Below are 17,649 nucleotides of genomic sequence, written 5' to 3'. Positions count from 1 at the left end.
GTTCATAGTAGAAGAGCACAGCATTGCAGGACTTGACTGGATTCTTGGCTTCGTGACTTCTAGGGTGTTTCACAGCTCACTGTTCACACTTCTTCCTAGATGTCTTGATACCTATGTGGTCAAGATCTTAAAAGTCAAAGAGCCCTCAGCACAGTGGTTCTTAACCTTGACTGAATATTGGAATCACTGGGGGAGCTTAAAAAATTACTGATGCCTGCCTCCTACCCCTTAGATTCTGAAGTCATTGACTTGAGGTGTGGCCTAGGCATTGGGACTGTTAAAGCTCCCCATGTGAGTCTAATACTGCTCTAAAAGAATACATTTCCTGTCTGAGGAACTCTTCACTGTCCCAGGTGAGTGATACCAGAAATAAACTTACCTTTGAGGGGAGGCCCTGCTTGTATATAGGACATGTCTATATACAGTATTTCTCAACCCAGGACCTTGCCACCCAGAGTCCTGGTTTAGTTGATTAGGAATCAGACTCAATTACCTTTATGTTTAAAAGTTCCACCAGGTGATTCTAACATGTCAGGGTTGAGAACCAGGGTATCACCTCCAAGCCTATCACTATAACCATATCTGAATATAGCATAGTAACTACTGCAGAGTATAGTATTAGTTGTGCTAGGGCAGTCGGACTGTGAGTACGTTATTTCTTTCGAGCTTACATTTTCTGTATTGTCCTTATATATCTTTTTAATGAAAAAGTATATTGGGATGTGCCTTCTTTTCTGTAATTAAAAAAAAAACTTTCATTATGATCTCTAGGTCTCTAAATACTATTTTCAAAAATCCATTTTATATTAATTTTTGGTTATCAACCCTTTCTCTAGTTTTTGCTTCCGGGTCTTTTAAAATCTTAATCAATTGAAGAGTTTCCTGTACATTCTGTTGGCCTACTTAAATAGTTCTTCATTATGTATAACTGAAATAAATATTTGTGTAAAAACTTAGTATCTGTCTTTTCTGTGCTGTCAAAACTCCATGATGTCTAAGGATGAGACATGATAAGTCTGGAGGAATGGGCAGACCAAGTCATACAGGGCTTTGGAGGAGGCAGTAAGAAGTTTGGGCTTCTTGAAGACAAAAGATGCCATTGAAGTATTTTAAGGAGTTGAAAAACGTAATTAGTTTTGACTCGTAGGAAGATGATTTTGGCTGCAGGAAGGTAGATGGGTTGGAGAGGAGCAGAAATGGAAAGGGAAATAAGACTTATGAGGCCATCGTAGGAATAAAGAGTAGAAATCAGTAGAGAAAAATCAATAAAATCAAAAGCTGATTCTTTGACAATATTAATAAAATCAATAAACCTCTAACCAGGTTAACCAAGAATAAAAGAGAGAAGACACAAATTAACTAATATCAGAAATGAAAGAGGGATCACCACTACTGATCCCATGGATTTTAAAAGGGTCATAAAGGACTATTGTGAACAACTCTTTGCCTGCAATAGACCAATTCCTTGGAAGACACAAACTACCAAAACTCATGCAAAAGAAATAGATCATCTGAAAAGGCCTGTATCTACCAAGGAAATTTAATCAATAATCAATAACCTTCCAAAACAAAAACACAGAAAAAACAGGCTCAGATGGTTTCACTGGTGACTTCTGTCCAACAGTTAAGAAAAGATGATACCGATTCTCTACAATCTCTTCCAGAAAAATAGAAGCAGGAGCACTTCCTAACTTGTTTTGTGAAGCCAGCATTACTCTGAAACCAAAACCGGATAAAGTCATTATAAGAAAACTACAGAAAACTATCTACCATGAATGTAATGCAAAAATTCTCAACATATATTAGCATGTTGAATCTAACAGTGTATAAGAAGAACCATACATCTTAATGAAGTGAGATGTATTCCAGATATACAAGATTAGTTCAACATTAGAATATCGATTACTGTGTTGCATCACATCAGGCTACAGAAGAAAAGCCATATGATCATATCTGTAAGATGTGAAAAAGCACTTGATACAATTCAACATCCAATCATGATTTTAGGAAAAACTCTCAGCAAAATAGGGATAGAAAGAAACTTGCTCAATTAGACAAAGAACATCAACAAAAAAATCTATACCTAACATCATGCTTGATAATGAGAAACTAGATGTGGTGGTGGTGGTTTAGTCGCTAGGTTGTGTTTGACTTCTTTGCGACCCCATGGGCTTGTAGCCTGCGAGGCTGCTCTGTCCATGGAATTTTCCAGGCAAGAATACTGGAGCAGGTTGCCATTTCCTCCTCCAGGGGATCTTCATGACTGAACATGCGTCTCCTGCGTTGCAGGTGAATTCTTTATCTCTGAGCCACTAAGGGAGCCCTGAGAAACCCAAGTTTGGGAAAAAGACAAGAGTGTCCCTCTTTACTACTCCTATTCAACATTATGCTGAAAGGTCTAGCTAACAGTAAGGGAAATAAAAGGCATAGATATTAGGAAGGAAGAAATAAAATTGTCTTTGTTCACAAATGATGTGATTGACTATGTAGAAAATTCCAGAGAATTGGCAAAAATTTCCTGGAACTAATTAGCAGTTAGTTGCAAAGAAGCAGGATACGAGGTTAATATACAAAAGTCAGTTGCTTTCCTGTATACCAGAAATGGACAATTGGAATTTGAAATTAAAACACAATATCATTTATATTGTCACACACACAAAGAAATATGTATAGAAAGATCCAACAATGTTTAGATGTCAGTTCCTCCTAACTTGATTTATAGGTTCAACATAATCTTAGTTAAAATCCCAGTAAGTTATTTTATGGGTAGCAACAAACTTATTTAAAAATATTATTGACCAGAGGATTTTTGCATAAACTAATGCCTGAAGTGTTAATACCGTCTCCAGTCAATAATATGTTAAAGTTTATATGGAAAGGCAAACAACTGAGAATAGTCCACACAATAACTGATAAAGAAGAACAAAGTTGAAAGATTGATCCTACATTAGAGTTACAATAAAGCTACAATAATTAGGACAGCATGGTATTGGCAAAAGAATAGACAAACAGACCAATGGAATAGAGTCCAGAAATAGAAATACACAAATGCAGTCAATCGATCTTTGACAGAGGAGCATAGGCAAGTCAATGGAAAAAAAGGATTTTCTTTTCAACCAGTGGTGCTAGGACAATTGGTCATCCATGTGTAGAAATGGAATTTTTCACCTTATACTTTTCATAAAAGTTAACTCAAAATGGAATCTAATAGAAGTTAATGTAAATCACAGAATATCTAGAAGGTAACAAAAGAAAATCTATGTGACCTTGGATTTGATAATGAGTTTTTGTATACAAAACCAAAAGTACAATTCATGAAAGAAAAAGTCAGTAACCTGGCTTACCAAAATTAAAAACTTTTGTTCTGTGAAAGAAACTGATAAAAGAATAAAAAAGCAAGCCACAAATTAGAAAAAATACTTGGAAAACACATGTTTAATGAAAGACTTAAATTCAAAAATATACAAAGAGCTCTTAATACTCAACAATAAGAAGACAACAAACCCAGTTAGAAATGAGCCAGAGACCTTAATAGATAGCTCATCTGACAAGATATACAGAGGGCAAGTAAACATATGAAAAGATGCTCATATCATGTGTCATTGTTGTTGTTTAGTAGCTAAGTTGCGTTTGACTCTTTTGTGACCCCATGGACTGTAGCCCACCAGTCTCCTCTGTCCATGGGATTTCCCAGGCAAGAATACTGGAATGGATTGCCATGCCCTCCTCCAGGGGATCTTTCCAACCCAGGGATTGAACCCATTTCTCCTGCATTGGCAGGCAGATTGTTTACCACTGAGCCACCAGGGAAACCACATGTGTCATTAGGGAAATGCAAATTAAAACAAGAATAAAATATCACCACACATCTATTAGAATGCTAAAACCCAAAACACTGACACACCAAATGCTGGCAAGGATGTGGAACAACAGGAAGTCTCATTCAGTGCTGGCAGGAATGCAGAATGGTTCAGCCATTTTGGCAAGGTGTTATAAAAGCTAAACATCGTCTGATTGTGGGTGTTTACCCAATTGAGGTGAAAACTTATCTCTGTACAGAAACTGCACAGAAATATTGCAGTGTGGCACAAATGTTGCACATTGCTCTAGTTTGTGCAGTAATCAAGGCCTTTTTGTTTAATTACCTTTGAAACATTCTTAATTGCCAACAACTGGGAGGAACTGAGATGGCTTTCATTAGATAAATGGATAAACAAACTGTAGTACATCCAGATAACGGAATATTATTTGACACCAAGAAGAAATGCACTATCAAGCCATGAGCATGTATGGAGGAATCTTAAATGTATATTGCTAAATGAAAGAAGCCAGTCTGAGAAGTCTACACACTGCATGGTTTCAACTGTATGACATTCTGGAAAAGGAAAAGTTAAAGAGATCAGTAAATACTATGCTACAGATCTTAAGAGATTTAGCGTTCCCATTGAGCTCAGATATGGACTGGCCAGTTGAAGACAAGACCTTGTGTATGAGATGTTTGCCTCATTTCAGTGGCCCTCCTTCTCTGTTCCCAGGAGCCTCCTGATCTCCCTACCTATAGAGCAGAAGTTTGGAGACAGCCAAATGAGTTGGAGAGACTAATTCAAGTAAGAAACATAAAAGAAACAGTTTTTCTCCTCATTAAGTTAGTGAAATTATGATGATAATTCAGGTGATCTGGAAGCAGTAAAAGTAGAAGTCAAACATTAAAATAGTAGAAACAGTTACTGACATTTGTATAACCTTTAAAGAATGTTCTGACCTGCATTGTTGCAAGAAACCATTTGATCTTCCCATCAGTCCTATTTATTTTAGCTATTTTAAGAGTTAAGGAAACTGATTATCTCATGCCTGAGGTTACACAACTAGTAAGTATAAGAGTTAGTTACTTAAACTCCAGTCTTTTTACCTTTAAGCCCACTGTTCTTTCTACGAAAGAAAGCAAAGGCTTTGGTGAGAAAAAATGATGGATTTTAGAATCAATTTCCCTTGTCAAGAATGATAATAATAGTTATCGTAGAGTAGGGCTGCTCCAAGGATGTGTGGAAAGTGAAAGTCACTCAGTTGTGTCCGATTTTTTTGTGACCCCATGGACCCCATAGTCCATGGAATTCTCCAGGCCAGAATACTGGATTGGGTAGCCTATCCCTTCTCCAGGGATCTTCTCGACCCAGGAATTGAACCAGGGTCTCCGGCATTGCAGGCAGATTTTTTTTTTTTTTTTTTTTTGCAGGCATATTTTTTACCAGCTGAGATACCAGGGAAGCCCTAGGATGTGCGGAGCCCCAGCTAAATATTTTTGTATGGTCTCTGCTGTGTAAACAAGTTGATGGGTCCATCCACTTGAGATGTAATGATTTATTGATGAGAATTTAGAACAACATAAGAAAGAAGAGATACTTAGGTATATGTTTATTATTGAATCAGTGCACCTGAAGGTTCTTTAGAGTATCCAGATACTCTGTCTTTCTGGTTCAGAGACCATCTCATCTTTTTTTTTTTTATTGTCAGGTACGTAATTCCTGACTAATTTCACATCTCCTACCACTAAAAAAGGTAGCAGTACTGTTATTATTTACAGTGCCAGGACTTTCAGAAACCTGTTTTATAGAAACAATATAGATCTTCTTGTCTCTTCAGTTCTCTAGTTCCCTTTATTTCATGCTGGTTACATCATTACTCTTGATACCACACTATGTTATCCTGCATGCTGCCCACAAATACTGGCTTCCAGTAGCTCTGAAAGTTGTGACTGCACTTTGTTGACAGTGACCATAAATCTAAGTCTTAACCAGAGTATGCAGGGGAAATGTGCATTGTAATTAGTTTTGTGGCCATGTTAAATTCACCATATGAAACTTCCAAGACTGAATCATGAAGTAGAAACTCCAAACAGACCAATTAGGAGTAAGGAGATTGAATCAGTACTCAAAAGCCTCCCAACAAACAAAAGTCCAGAACCAGATGGCTTCACTGGTGAATTCTACGAAACATTTAAAGAAGATCTAATACCAATCCTTCTCGAACTTTTCCAAAAAATGGAAGAGGAGGGAACACTTTCAAACTCATTTTATGAGGCCAGCACTATCCTGATACCAAAATCAGACAAAGACACTACAAGAAAAGAAAATTACAGGCCAGTATCTTTGATGAACATAGATGTAAAAATCCTCAACAAAATTGTAGCAAACTGAATTCAACAGTATGTTAGAAGAATCATACACTGTGATTATTCCAGGGATACAAGGATGATGCAACATCCATAAATCAATTGATGCGATACATCACATTAATAAAATGAAGGGAAGCATCATATGATCATCTCAGTAGATGCAAAAGAAGCATTTGACAAAATTTAACATCCATTCATAATAAAAGCTCTCAGCAAAGTGAGTATAGAAGGAATGTAACTAAACATAATAAACGCCATGTATGATAAGCCTACAGATAACATCATACTCCATGGTAAAAAAGCTGAGTCTTTCCTCTAAGATCAGGAATGAGACAAAGTTGTCCACTCTTGCCACTTTTTTCCCATCACAGTACCAGAAGTCCTAGCCAAAACAGTTAGGCAAGAAAAAGAAATAAAAGGCATCCAAATTGAAAAAGAAAAAGTAAAACTGTCTATATTTACAGACGACTTAACACTCCTAAAGATTCCACCAAAAATAAAAACAAACCTGTTAGAAGTATTTTAAAAAATTCAGTAAAGTTGCAAAGTTTGCAAAGATACAAAATCAATATATTAAAACCAACTGTGTTTCTAGACACTAATGATGAACTATCAGAAAGAGAAATTAAGAAAACAATCCCATATACAATTGCATCAAAAAGAATAAAATACCTCAGAATAAATTTAGTTGAGGAGATGAAAGACTTTACACTGAAAACTATGACACTGATGAAAGAAACTGAATAAGATTTAAATAAATGGAACAATATTTCATACTGATGGATTGGAAGAATTAATACTGTTAAAATGTCCATAGTATCCAAAACAACCTACAGATTCAATGTAATCCCTACCAAAGTTTATCATTTGAAATTTTATAGAACACCACATCTTCTAACCATGCTTCTCTTGGTTTCTCTTAGACCCACATGCCTGGATCTAAGGGCTATTCTGCCTCAGAGAATTACTGTAAAGCTATATTAGGTAATTAGGTCAACTGTCTGGTGCATGGTTTATGTTCAATAAATGCTAATTCCTCTATTCTTTTCACTACCACCCAGAAAGAGTGTGCATTTTTAAGTGAAGTGGAGAAAAAAGGGGCTTCCCAGGTGGCACAGTGGTAAAGAATCCGCTGCCAATTCAGGAGACACACGAGATGCAGATTGGATCCCTGGGTCAGGAAGATCCCCTGGAGCAGGAAATGGCAACCCACTCCAGTATTCTTGCTTGAAAATCCCAAGGACAGAGGAGCCTGGCGGGCTATAGTCCATGGGGTTGCAAAGAGTCAGACCTGACTGAGTGACTAAACACACACACACACACACACACACAACACACATGTAGAAACAAAATTGGAGTAATCAAAAGAGATTCCTGGTGGAGAGTCTTGGTGAGAACTACCTGTATAGCTCAAGCTAAAAGCATTTGCAAGAGCTTCCTGGAAAGCATCCTCCCAGCCAAAATGAAGTAAAGTACAGGGCCTCGGAGACAAAGAGAAACTGCAGCAATGTCAGCTCCAGAATCACTGATCAGAGAGCAGAATGGCTGATTTGTTGAGAAGGTATTGCAGTGCCCAGTAACAGGAGCTGAGAGGCAGGTCCTCCAGAGCCGAGAAATACCCTAAATTCCAGATGACACAGATCAAGCAGTCCCTGTTCTCTTAAAGAGACATGAGACAGTGCCACCAAGTTGATCATAGATCACTCTAAGTGGGCAACACTGTATAGAAGCCCAAGTCTGCAGTGGAGTTTACAAAGAGCAAAGGGCGGGTGATGCCCAGGGCAGGACGGATCGGCACACCCCAAATGTGGGTGAATGGAAAGACTGATGATAATTCAAGAAGGGCCAGCAGACCTGTAGTCACGGAGGGAGAGGCAGTCAGAGGAGAAAGAAATTATCCTGAGGGAGAAAGCTCTGTATCTTGGAGCTTGAAAGGATCTTTGGCAGTGTTCAACTTTCTTACATAAAAGTTATTTCAGGAAAAAGAAAATGAAAATGTTTAGTGATAGTCTAGGATTACTATAGCTAACCTAAGCTGCTTCTGCCATTTCCCAAATCATGTCATTGTTCCAGAGGCGTCTCTCTACTCATTGGAAAAGTGCATCTTCATCCAGAAGGCTTGGGAGGACAGAAGTGAAGAAGCAGTGGCGGGATGAGCTCTGTGCTGAGGACTCTTTCCTGTGTGTTCATCATGCCAGCCCTCTCAGCACAGTCATACCGTGGCTGGCTACCTTAATTAAGTTGCTACGTTTGCTTGATAAGAAGCTAATACTTGTTAACTCTGGTTTGTCAGGCTGTGTGCTGGGTGTATTACATTTATGGTCTTATTTCATTCTCACAATCAGTTCTTTGAACTGCTTCTAGTAAACTAGCTCAGCGACCCCATGGACTGTAGCCTACCAGGCTCCTGAGTCCATGGAATTTTCCAGGCGAGAGTACTGGAGTGGGTTGCCATTTCCTTCTCCAGGGGATCTCCCCAACCCAGGGATCGAACCCGGGTCTCCCACACTGCAGGCAGACACTTTACCGTGTGAGCCCCCAGGGAAGCCCGTGGAAGGAGTAAGGGGGCACAATAAGGGGCTGCTCTGAGTTCAGTCTTTTCTGAGACATTCTAGAAATTAGGCCATTGGTCATGAGATGCGAATCACTGATCTATAGAATCCTAACCCTCAAAGTCCACTCTTCCTTTTGTCCATCCCCACCCCACCTCACCCCCACCCTTCCTGTCAGTTAACCTTCCAAGTCAAGGTAACCAACTGAGTTCAGTCCAACAAACACTTTGCTGGGCACTCATACTCTCGGTGCCATGCATGGTACTTTGTGATGTGCACTATGCTCAGATTTCATGGTCTAGGAGAGAGAGATGTCTAAATGGATAGTGATTCTTCAGGGAAACAAGTGCTAGGCTGTATTTCCATCCTAGACATCCTTGTATCTCTAGTCCCAGGCCAGCATCTAGCACATAACAACAGCAAGACTGTTACAGTTAGCATGTACCCAGGGAGAGCGAGAACTATATGCCAGGCATTGCACTAAGCACTCTGTTCTCAGTATAATCCTCACCACAATTTTATGAAGAGTTAGTGTAATTCCAGTTTTAAAGATGTGGAAATTAAGTCACAGAGCAATTAAATAACATGCCCAGCTAGTAAGTGGTGGAGCCAGGATATAAGCCCAAGCAGAGTGACTCTGTTGCCTCTGAGTGTCTGCTGAGTGACTGAGTGAATGAGAGGACAGAAGGGCAGGAGGTGGGAAAGAGAGAGTGAGAATGTGGGAACCGGTGAGCAAGGTCAGGTGAATGTCAGTGCTAGGTAAAATGAGGTCCACAGGCATGGGAGGCTGGTTCTGCTTGGCAGGGGAAGCCATCACAAAAGGTTTCACAAAGGAAGTGGTGCTTAACTGAATGTTCAAGAGAAACAGGTGGTCACTGGCTAGGGCAGGGCAGGGTAGACAGAGCTGAGCCAGCCCTTCTACTTTCCCCCTCTCACCTTCTCCAAGACTTCTCCAACGGTCCCACCTCTAGTGCCCCATGCATGAGTTTTCCTCTTATTCTAACCAGCTTGTATGCATGCTAAAGATTTTCCTAACTTCAAAAAAAATCTTTCCCTGCACTTACCTTCCAGCTATTGCCCCATTTATTTGTCTCCCTTTATAACAAAACTTCTAAAAATAGAAGTCTATTATTCCCTGGCTCCAATTCTGTTTTCTCTTAAGCCCAATGAAATCAGCATTTCACCCCCACTCCAGTGAAACAGCTCTAGTCAAGGTCAAGAGTAACCCCCGTGTTGGCAGATCTAGCCATCAATCCTATGGCCACCTCCTCCCAGGCCCCACACAGTGTTCGATGCAGTTGGTCCCTGCATCCTCCTTGAGACCCTTCCTTCCTTTGACAACTGAGACATCACACTCTCTCCTGGTTATTTTTCCATCTCAGGCGCTGCTTCTTTCAGCCTTTTGCCATGCTCCTCCTCACCTCCTGAATGTTGATTGTGAAAATGCACATGGTGATCAAGGGCACTCTCCCACTGGAAATCATTTAGGACTCTCTCCAGGACAGAATCCACACTTTGAGCCCAGTATTCGAAGCCTGCACCATCTTGCTGCCTGCCTCTGCCACCTCACCTTTCATGAAGTATTTGGCGCTCTGGAGACCAGCCAGCCCCTCCAGATGTCCTTTCTCACCACATCCTCCAAGATCCCTGGGAACTGAGTGGTTCCCATTTGCAGATGAAGAAGCTGAGAATCAGATTGTCCTTCCTTTGCCCAGGGTCACATGGCTTGCAATGTCCTTTGTGAAAGTTTCTAATTCCAGGTCCTGTGTTCTTCCCACTTACAACCCGTTTGTTGTTTGACCTGATTCCTTAAACTCGGTGCTTCTCAGTGAAGCAGAGGCATGGAAGTCTGGTTCCTTCTTTTAGGTGCCAACCTCTCCATCTGGATCTCCTCTGAAGAGCGCAGTGGTTTACACTCTTCACCCCAGGCGCTTGGTAGTCACGTTTGCAGGACAATGGGTGCTCTTACTGGTCCAAATGCTAAAATCTCCCCAAATGAAAGGCCAGCTGCAGAGCACAAGAAGAACAAGGGTTGAATGATTTGATCAGACATCTGTGGGGGCCTCCTGGCATTTGGAGTGTGAGCGCCTTAGAGAAACTAACCATTCTGGCCCCGAGGGAGTTGGAGACAGTTAATCTTGGTGGTTCTGACCGCTCGCTGCCCCAGAGGTCCCAGCCTGCTGCATGACTCAGAGTCCCCAACACTCCCCCTATTCTTCTCTCGCTGGGATAGTTGGGAGGCCATTTCCAAGGCATTTTAATTTGGTAATAACTTGACATGGCCCGCTATGCCTAGGGCTGTGTGATTTAGAAGTTGCTGTTGCTTTCTCAGTGAGGGAGTTGGTTTTGAGCTGCTCCATCCGGGATATCTGACTGCCCTGCATAGCCATGGGAGGAGCCTTTCCTGTTGGCTTCTGGCTTCCCATTCTCCTGCTTGTCTGGGCTTTTTCTTCTCCACTGTGGATTACCTGAGTGCACAGACCCTGGATTATTCCATAACCCAGTTCTTTTTTTTTTTTTAAATTTTTAAAAATTGTTATGCAATTTTTAGAGATTACTTCCCACTTATGCTTATTACAAAATATTGGCTATGTTCCTTGTGTTGTACAATACATCCATGAACCAGTCTTACACCCTATAGTTGGTACCCACTCTCCCACCCCTGTTTTGCCCATCCGCACCCTTCTCTCTGGTAACCACTAGTTTGTTCTCTATACCTGTGAGTCTGCTTGTTTTTCGTTATATTCCCTAGTTTGTTGTATTTTTTAGATTCCACATAAACATGATATCATACAGGATTTGTGTTCCTCTGTCTGACTTATTTGACTTAGCATCATGCCCTCCAGGTCCAACTATGTTGCTGTATATCCACAGCCCTGATCCTTGAGGAACTTCGCCAGAAGTTGATGGTGTTTATTAGAGAGGACAGATGTGGCCGAAGGTTTGGCTGTTGTTGTACATGCATTTCTGCAAGGCACTGTGTTAAAGGGGCAATGGCCATCCATCTTTCCTTTGCGTTGTGGGACTTTCTGGAATTCAAAAAGACCATGGGAACCCACAATAAAAGACAGGCAAGGGGATGGGAGGCTATGAGGAACTCTTAATGCCTCACTGGATGTTACACACTGCCAGAGAGCTTCTCTACCCCATCTCCAGCTGCACTGACCGCCCGTGCTGTCCCCGGACTCTGTGATGGCACGGACCGGGATCCACACCAGGGAGGGCAGTGTCCCGTTAAGACCTCCTGCACTCATGTCAGAGAAAGATAGGTTCAGATAGTATCCACCACTTACTAGTTGTATGACCTTGAACAAGTCTCTTCATCTTTCTGAGCTTCTGTGTAAATTAATAACAGCACCTACTCACGTGGCTATTGAGAGGAATAATTGAAGAAATCCGTAACGTTTCAGTCACTGTGCCTAGTCCAGAAGTTTCTGGTAGGTTCAGTAATTGCACTGAAGTTTATGTTTCATTTCTGAAATACAGTTGTTTCCATAAGAAAATACTGTTATGTAAATTCTCATGTTAAATCCTTGACCTTTTTTTGCCTGCCAAATAAAGGCCCAACTCCGACTTGTCACTCAGCATTTGTATTTGCATCTCAGGCTTTAAATTTCATTGTTAGGGAAGACTAAGAAAGTGTAGATTTCTAGAAGAAAATGCATGTAGATATAGGTGAGTTTGTCTAAATTCAATGAGCAGTGGCTCTGTATAAGGCCCTGGGCCAGGATCACAGGGCTGAGTGAATCACACATGATACACGCTAGGTAGTGGCATCATGGTTTCTGGCTGTCCTGTACAGGCACCTGCCTCCCCCACCCCACACCCATCACACCCCTGTCCCTGCAGAAGGCAGCCCCAGGGGAAGACTTGCCGCAGGGCCCTGGCACTGCAGAGCAGCTGGGCATCAGCGTGCTGGCAGCTGGCCCAAGGGTGGAGGCGGGGGAGGTTGGGGCTGGGAACTGGCCAGCAGCCAGAGCTCCCTCAGGTGCCCCAGCACGCAGGGCCTCCAGCCCAGCAGTCACGGAATGGGTCCTGTTCTTCCGCTGTGGTTTTCTCTAGACTGCATTGAGCAGGGTTTGGGGAGGCAGGGCAGTGACTCCAGCCCCATGTTGAACCCATAGAGATATTGAAGACCAGAGAGGTGAGATGACTTGACTACAGTCACACAGCAACAGATCCAGGGCTAGAACTCACAAGTCTTCTGAAAAATAGTCAACGTTCTCTGACTTGTGGACTCCTGAGATTGCCTTGTTTCCAGTCCAAGTGCAGTGAGACTGTCAGTGAGATTTCCTTCAGAAAATCATTGGGGTCTTCTGCCCATTCTCTGTGCAAGGAACTGGGGGTACAGGGTTAAATCAGACCCTGACTTTGGGAATTCACAGTCATGGCAGAGACCTTCTACCAACAGTTGTAGTTCAGTACGGCAAGTGCCGAGGGGGGCAAGCATGTAATGTGGGTGGCAGCGGATGGACAATAAGCACAGAGGAGGCACTTAGCCCAATCTGGGGGTCTGGGAGTTACTCCCAGTGAAACTGACATCTGAGCTGAGTTGTGAAGGACCAGGAGGCGAGAGGAAGAACATTCCAGGCAGAGGGAATAGGGTAGCAGGAGAGCATACTCAAGGAAACCCCCTGACATATATATGATGTGTATTCAGGGCATTGAGTACTTCCCACTGACTGGACCATAGTATGTGTGACAGAATAAAGGCAGATGAGGCTGGACATGTAGAAACATTCAAGAAGGTTGAAAGGGCTGTGCCTGTGATTTTATCAAAGCCTGAGAGCTCACTCCTCAGGTCTCCAGGGCTCCACTCTCCTGTCTGGGAGCCTGGATGGAGTTCCTGATTTCCTTGCAACCAGGCTTACTGTGAAGAATCTATTCGAAATCCAGTGAGTTCCTTTCACCAAATTCCACAGAAGGGCCTTGCTTGTTTCTCTACTTATTCCTTTAGAATGTCCTGGCTCCTCCCCTCCACCCGCCTCTGGAAATTTGGTGTGGAAAAGGGACTGAAGTGCTGATTGTAGGAAACGAAGCTTGATTCAAGGTTTAAACACCAACAGCTCTTCATGAAACAGTAACCACTGCCCAGCAAGCTGACTCTCCCTCTCTCCCCACAGGCCTGCAGAGTTAGCCACCAAGTACGCAAACTTTTCAGAGGGAACCTGCAAGCCTGGCTATGCTTCTGCCTTGATGACTGCCATCTTCCCCCGGTAAGTGCTCTGGTTTCTTCCCATCACCTGGCTAGTCCGGTCCATGGCCCAGGACTCAGGCCCACCTGCCCCTGGTAGCAAGTGGTGTGCTCCTGAGAAAGTGAGAGTCTGTGATGCCTTCTCTCCTGCATCCTTGAGTCTGTGGGTGCCTGAAAGGACTTTGGTTTTGGTTGGCTTCTACCCCAGTCCTACTCTCGGCCCTGGCTACACCTTACCCCATCCTCCTCTTCAAGCTTGTACCTGCCAGCACAGCTTGTTTCTGCAGAGGAGAAAGAGGAGGTAGGACCTATGTGCTCCCCCTAGGAAGCCAGGTATCCAGAGGCAGCCAGACAGTGCTCCGCAGCACAGAAGCTCATAGTCCTTTTTAGAAGCTGGGACCTGGCTTTGGGGAGGCATGTCCAAATAAAGCAGGAGGTAAAGCAGAGGAGTTTCTGAGGCTGGCTGTTTTGGCACCTTCGCTGTCTGTCCGCTTGGCAGGAGTTCTGATTTCCTTGATTGCAGGCTGCTGAAAGAAGCCCTGCCAAACCCTGGGAGATCCTTTCACCAAATTCCCCTAAGAGGCCTTGCTTGCTTATCTGCCTTGTCCTTTTGGGTTTTCTTTCCTGAAGCCTCCGTGTGGAAAAGAGCCTAATGTGCTGTGATCATCTTGTCTGCGGTCTGAGTGCAGTGAGACCCTTGGGGTTGTTTCACTCCTTTAGAGAGCTTTAGGAGTATCTGACTCGAGGGGTTGTAGGAGGGGCCGCTCAGGACCTCTGGGAGTCAAGATGTAGCACTCAGACCACCAGAGGAGCCCTTGGGGTGGCCTCTTGGAGTGGGCTCTGCTCACTAGGGGAAGGCTATGCACCCCATCCCTTAGAGGCTGAGGTTAGGGCACGCAATGTCCTTGCACAGGAATGCTGACAGACCGCTTGCCCAACAGCAGATCCAGGATATTTGGATTTTACGGACCCTTTCTCTCCTAACGTAAGCCATTCAAGTTTAGCTCCTTGTATAAAATGGAGGCTCTGCTGGCTGAATATCTGGTGTTCAGATAGAGATCTTCGTCCAGGCTCTGCCTTCTGACTTGATTCCAGTATTTTGCTTCCCCCAGCTATTTACTGAGCACTTTTTCAGGGTCTGGCAGTATGTTCCATATTCTTACATGGGTTTTCTCAGACTTACATGGCTCAGGCCCCTGGGCCAGACACCTATGAGTTTTCCTTGACCTGTATGTGGATTTTATAATTGAAAGTAATACAAGCACATGGGGAAAAGAACTCAACAGTACAAAAGAGTATATACTTCCACTCCAGACCCCAGAGACAGCCAATATACCATAAAAAGGAACATACTGTATTTATTGTCCTGTGTCTTGCTTTTTATGCCTAACAATATATCTTAGAGATTATCCTATTATCAGCATATATGGATTCATCTTATATTTTAAATGGTTGCATAATATATAATTGTTTGGAGGTATCACAATTTTATTAAAAATTCACTGAAGTTTAATTTATATACAGTAAAAGTTGCTTATTAGTATAGTTGTATGAGTTTTGATAACACCTTTGTGCAACTACCATAACAATCAATAGAATATTTCCATCATCACCGCCAAATATTCCTTCATGCTTCTTTGCAGTTAACCCCCACCTTGACTCCCAGGCCTCAACAACCACTGTCCCTGTAGTATTTGCAGAATGTCATATAAATGGATCAAATAGTAGCCTTTTGAGTCTGCCTCTTTTGTTTGGTATAATGCATTTGAGATTCAAGCATATGTGTAGCAGTTGTTTGTTCTTTTTAATTGCTGAATAGTATTTCATTATACAGGCGTAACATTTTATGTTATTTATCTATTCAGCAGTCAAAAGGGTTAAAAAAAAAGTCAAAAGGGTTAATTCCAGTTTTTAGCTATTATAAATAAAGCCAATATAAACATTTGTGTAGAGGATGTATGCTTCACTTTGTGAATATTTGTCAAACTGTTTTCCAAAGTGATTATATTCTTTTGCTTGCCAGCAAAGCATGAGGATTTTAATTGCTTTACATCCCTGATATCAATCTTTTTTATTTTAGCTGTCCTAGTAGGTTGAGAGGAAGGATCTGCGGAATGATCCTACCTGCGGAAGGATCATTATTATTATTATTCTTATTTTTGGGGGGGCTTCCCTTGTAGCTCAGTCGGTAAAGAATCTGCCTGCGAAGAAAAAAAGAAACAAAAAAAGAAAGAAAGAAAGAAAGAATTTGCCTGCAGTGCAGGAGACCTGGGTTCGATCCCTGGGTTGGGAAGATCCCCTGGAGAAGGAAATGGCAACCCACTCCAGGATCCTTGCCTGGAAAAATCTCATGGACAGAGGAGCTTGGTGGGCTGCAGTCCATGGGGTTGCAAAGAGTCGGGCACGACTGAGCGACTAACACTAGTAGGTTGAGAGCGGTATCTCACTATGATTTTAATTTGTATTTTACTAATGACTAATGATGTTGAGTCAGACTTGCCTGTGAGCATCCAGGAGTCTCTGGGAAGGGCATGGATTGACAGTGACCTGCCATGGGGTTAGGGGCACTGTATACAACAGTTCTGAGAGCCTCGGGGTATACTGGCATAAGTCCTTTTGAAGGAGGTAGCCATTACCCCTACCATAGTTTGGCCTCAGGGAAGGAACTACAGGGAGGGAACACAGCCCCACCCATCAACAGAAAATTGGATTAAAGATTTACTGAGTATGGCCCTGCCTATCAGAGCTGGGCTTCCCAGGTGGTGCTAGTGGTAAAGAACCCACCTGTCAGTGCAGGAGATATAAGAGACAAGGATTCAATCCCTGGGTCAGGAAGATCCCCTGGAAGAGGGCACGGCAACCCACTCCAGTATTCTTGCCTGGAGAATCCCATGGACAGAGGAGTCTGGTGGGCTACAGTTCATAGGATCACAAAGAGTCGAACATGCCTGAAGTGACTTAGTACATCAGAGCAAGACCAGATTCCCCCACAGCCAGTCCCTCGCATCAGGAAGCTTCCATAAGCCTCTTATTCTCAACATTTCAGAAGGCAGACAGAATGAAAACCACAATCACAGAAAACTAACCAAACTGATCACATGGATCACAGCCTTGTCCTATTCAATGAAACTATGAGCCATGCCATGTAGGGTCACTCAAGATGGATGGGTCATGGTGGAGAGTTCTGACAAAATGTAGTCCACTGGAGAAGGGAATGGCAAACCACTTCAGTGTTCTTACCTGGAGAACGCCATAAACAGTATGAAAAGGCAAAAATGATATGACCCTGAAAGATGAACTCCCCAGGTTGGTAGGTGCCCAATGCTACTTGAGAAGAGTGGAGAAATAGCTCCAAAAGGAATGAAGAGGCTGAGCCAAAGTGAAAACGGCACCCAGTTGTGGATGTGACTGGTGATAGAAGTAAAGTCTGATTCTGTAAAGAACAATATTGCATAGAAACCTAAAATGTTAGGTCCATGAGTCAAGGTAAATTGAACATAGTCAAGCAGGAGATGGCAAGAATGACCATCAACATTTTAGGAATCAGTGAACTAAAATAGACTGGAATGGGTGAATTTAATTCAGATGACCACTGTATCTACTACTGTGGGCAAGAATCCCTTAGAAGAAATGGAGTAGCCCTCATAGTCAACAAAAGAGTCCAAAATGCAGTACTTGGGTGTAATCTCAAAAATGACAGAATGATCTCTGTTTGTTTCCAAGGCAAACCA

At 42.5% G+C, this 17,649-nt stretch overlaps 1 protein-coding gene across 3 annotated transcripts in view; it reads left to right on the top strand.

The window, feature by feature from the left end:
* The window catches only part of ST3GAL3 (ST3 beta-galactoside alpha-2,3-sialyltransferase 3), a 205,732-nt gene that overhangs the window by 120,337 nt on the left and 67,746 nt on the right, over positions 1-17,649 (top strand). For 2 of the 3 annotated variants that reach the window (XM_061122149.1, XM_061122150.1), the window contains one exon: positions 13,848-13,940. In XM_061122149.1, the coding sequence (XP_060978132.1) occupies positions 13,848-13,940 (93 nt within the window). Of the gene's footprint in view, positions 1-4,535; positions 4,608-13,847; positions 13,941-17,649 lie in introns of all 3 variants that reach the window. The other variant, XM_061122151.1, reaches the window with a different exon arrangement.

Source organism: Dama dama, chromosome 20, assembly GCF_033118175.1.
Source record: "Dama dama isolate Ldn47 chromosome 20, ASM3311817v1, whole genome shotgun sequence".
Classification (NCBI taxonomy): domain Eukaryota; kingdom Metazoa; phylum Chordata; class Mammalia; order Artiodactyla; family Cervidae; genus Dama; species Dama dama.
Note: the sequence above shows the minus strand (reverse complement) of the source record. Positions and strands in the feature narration are given on the sequence as shown.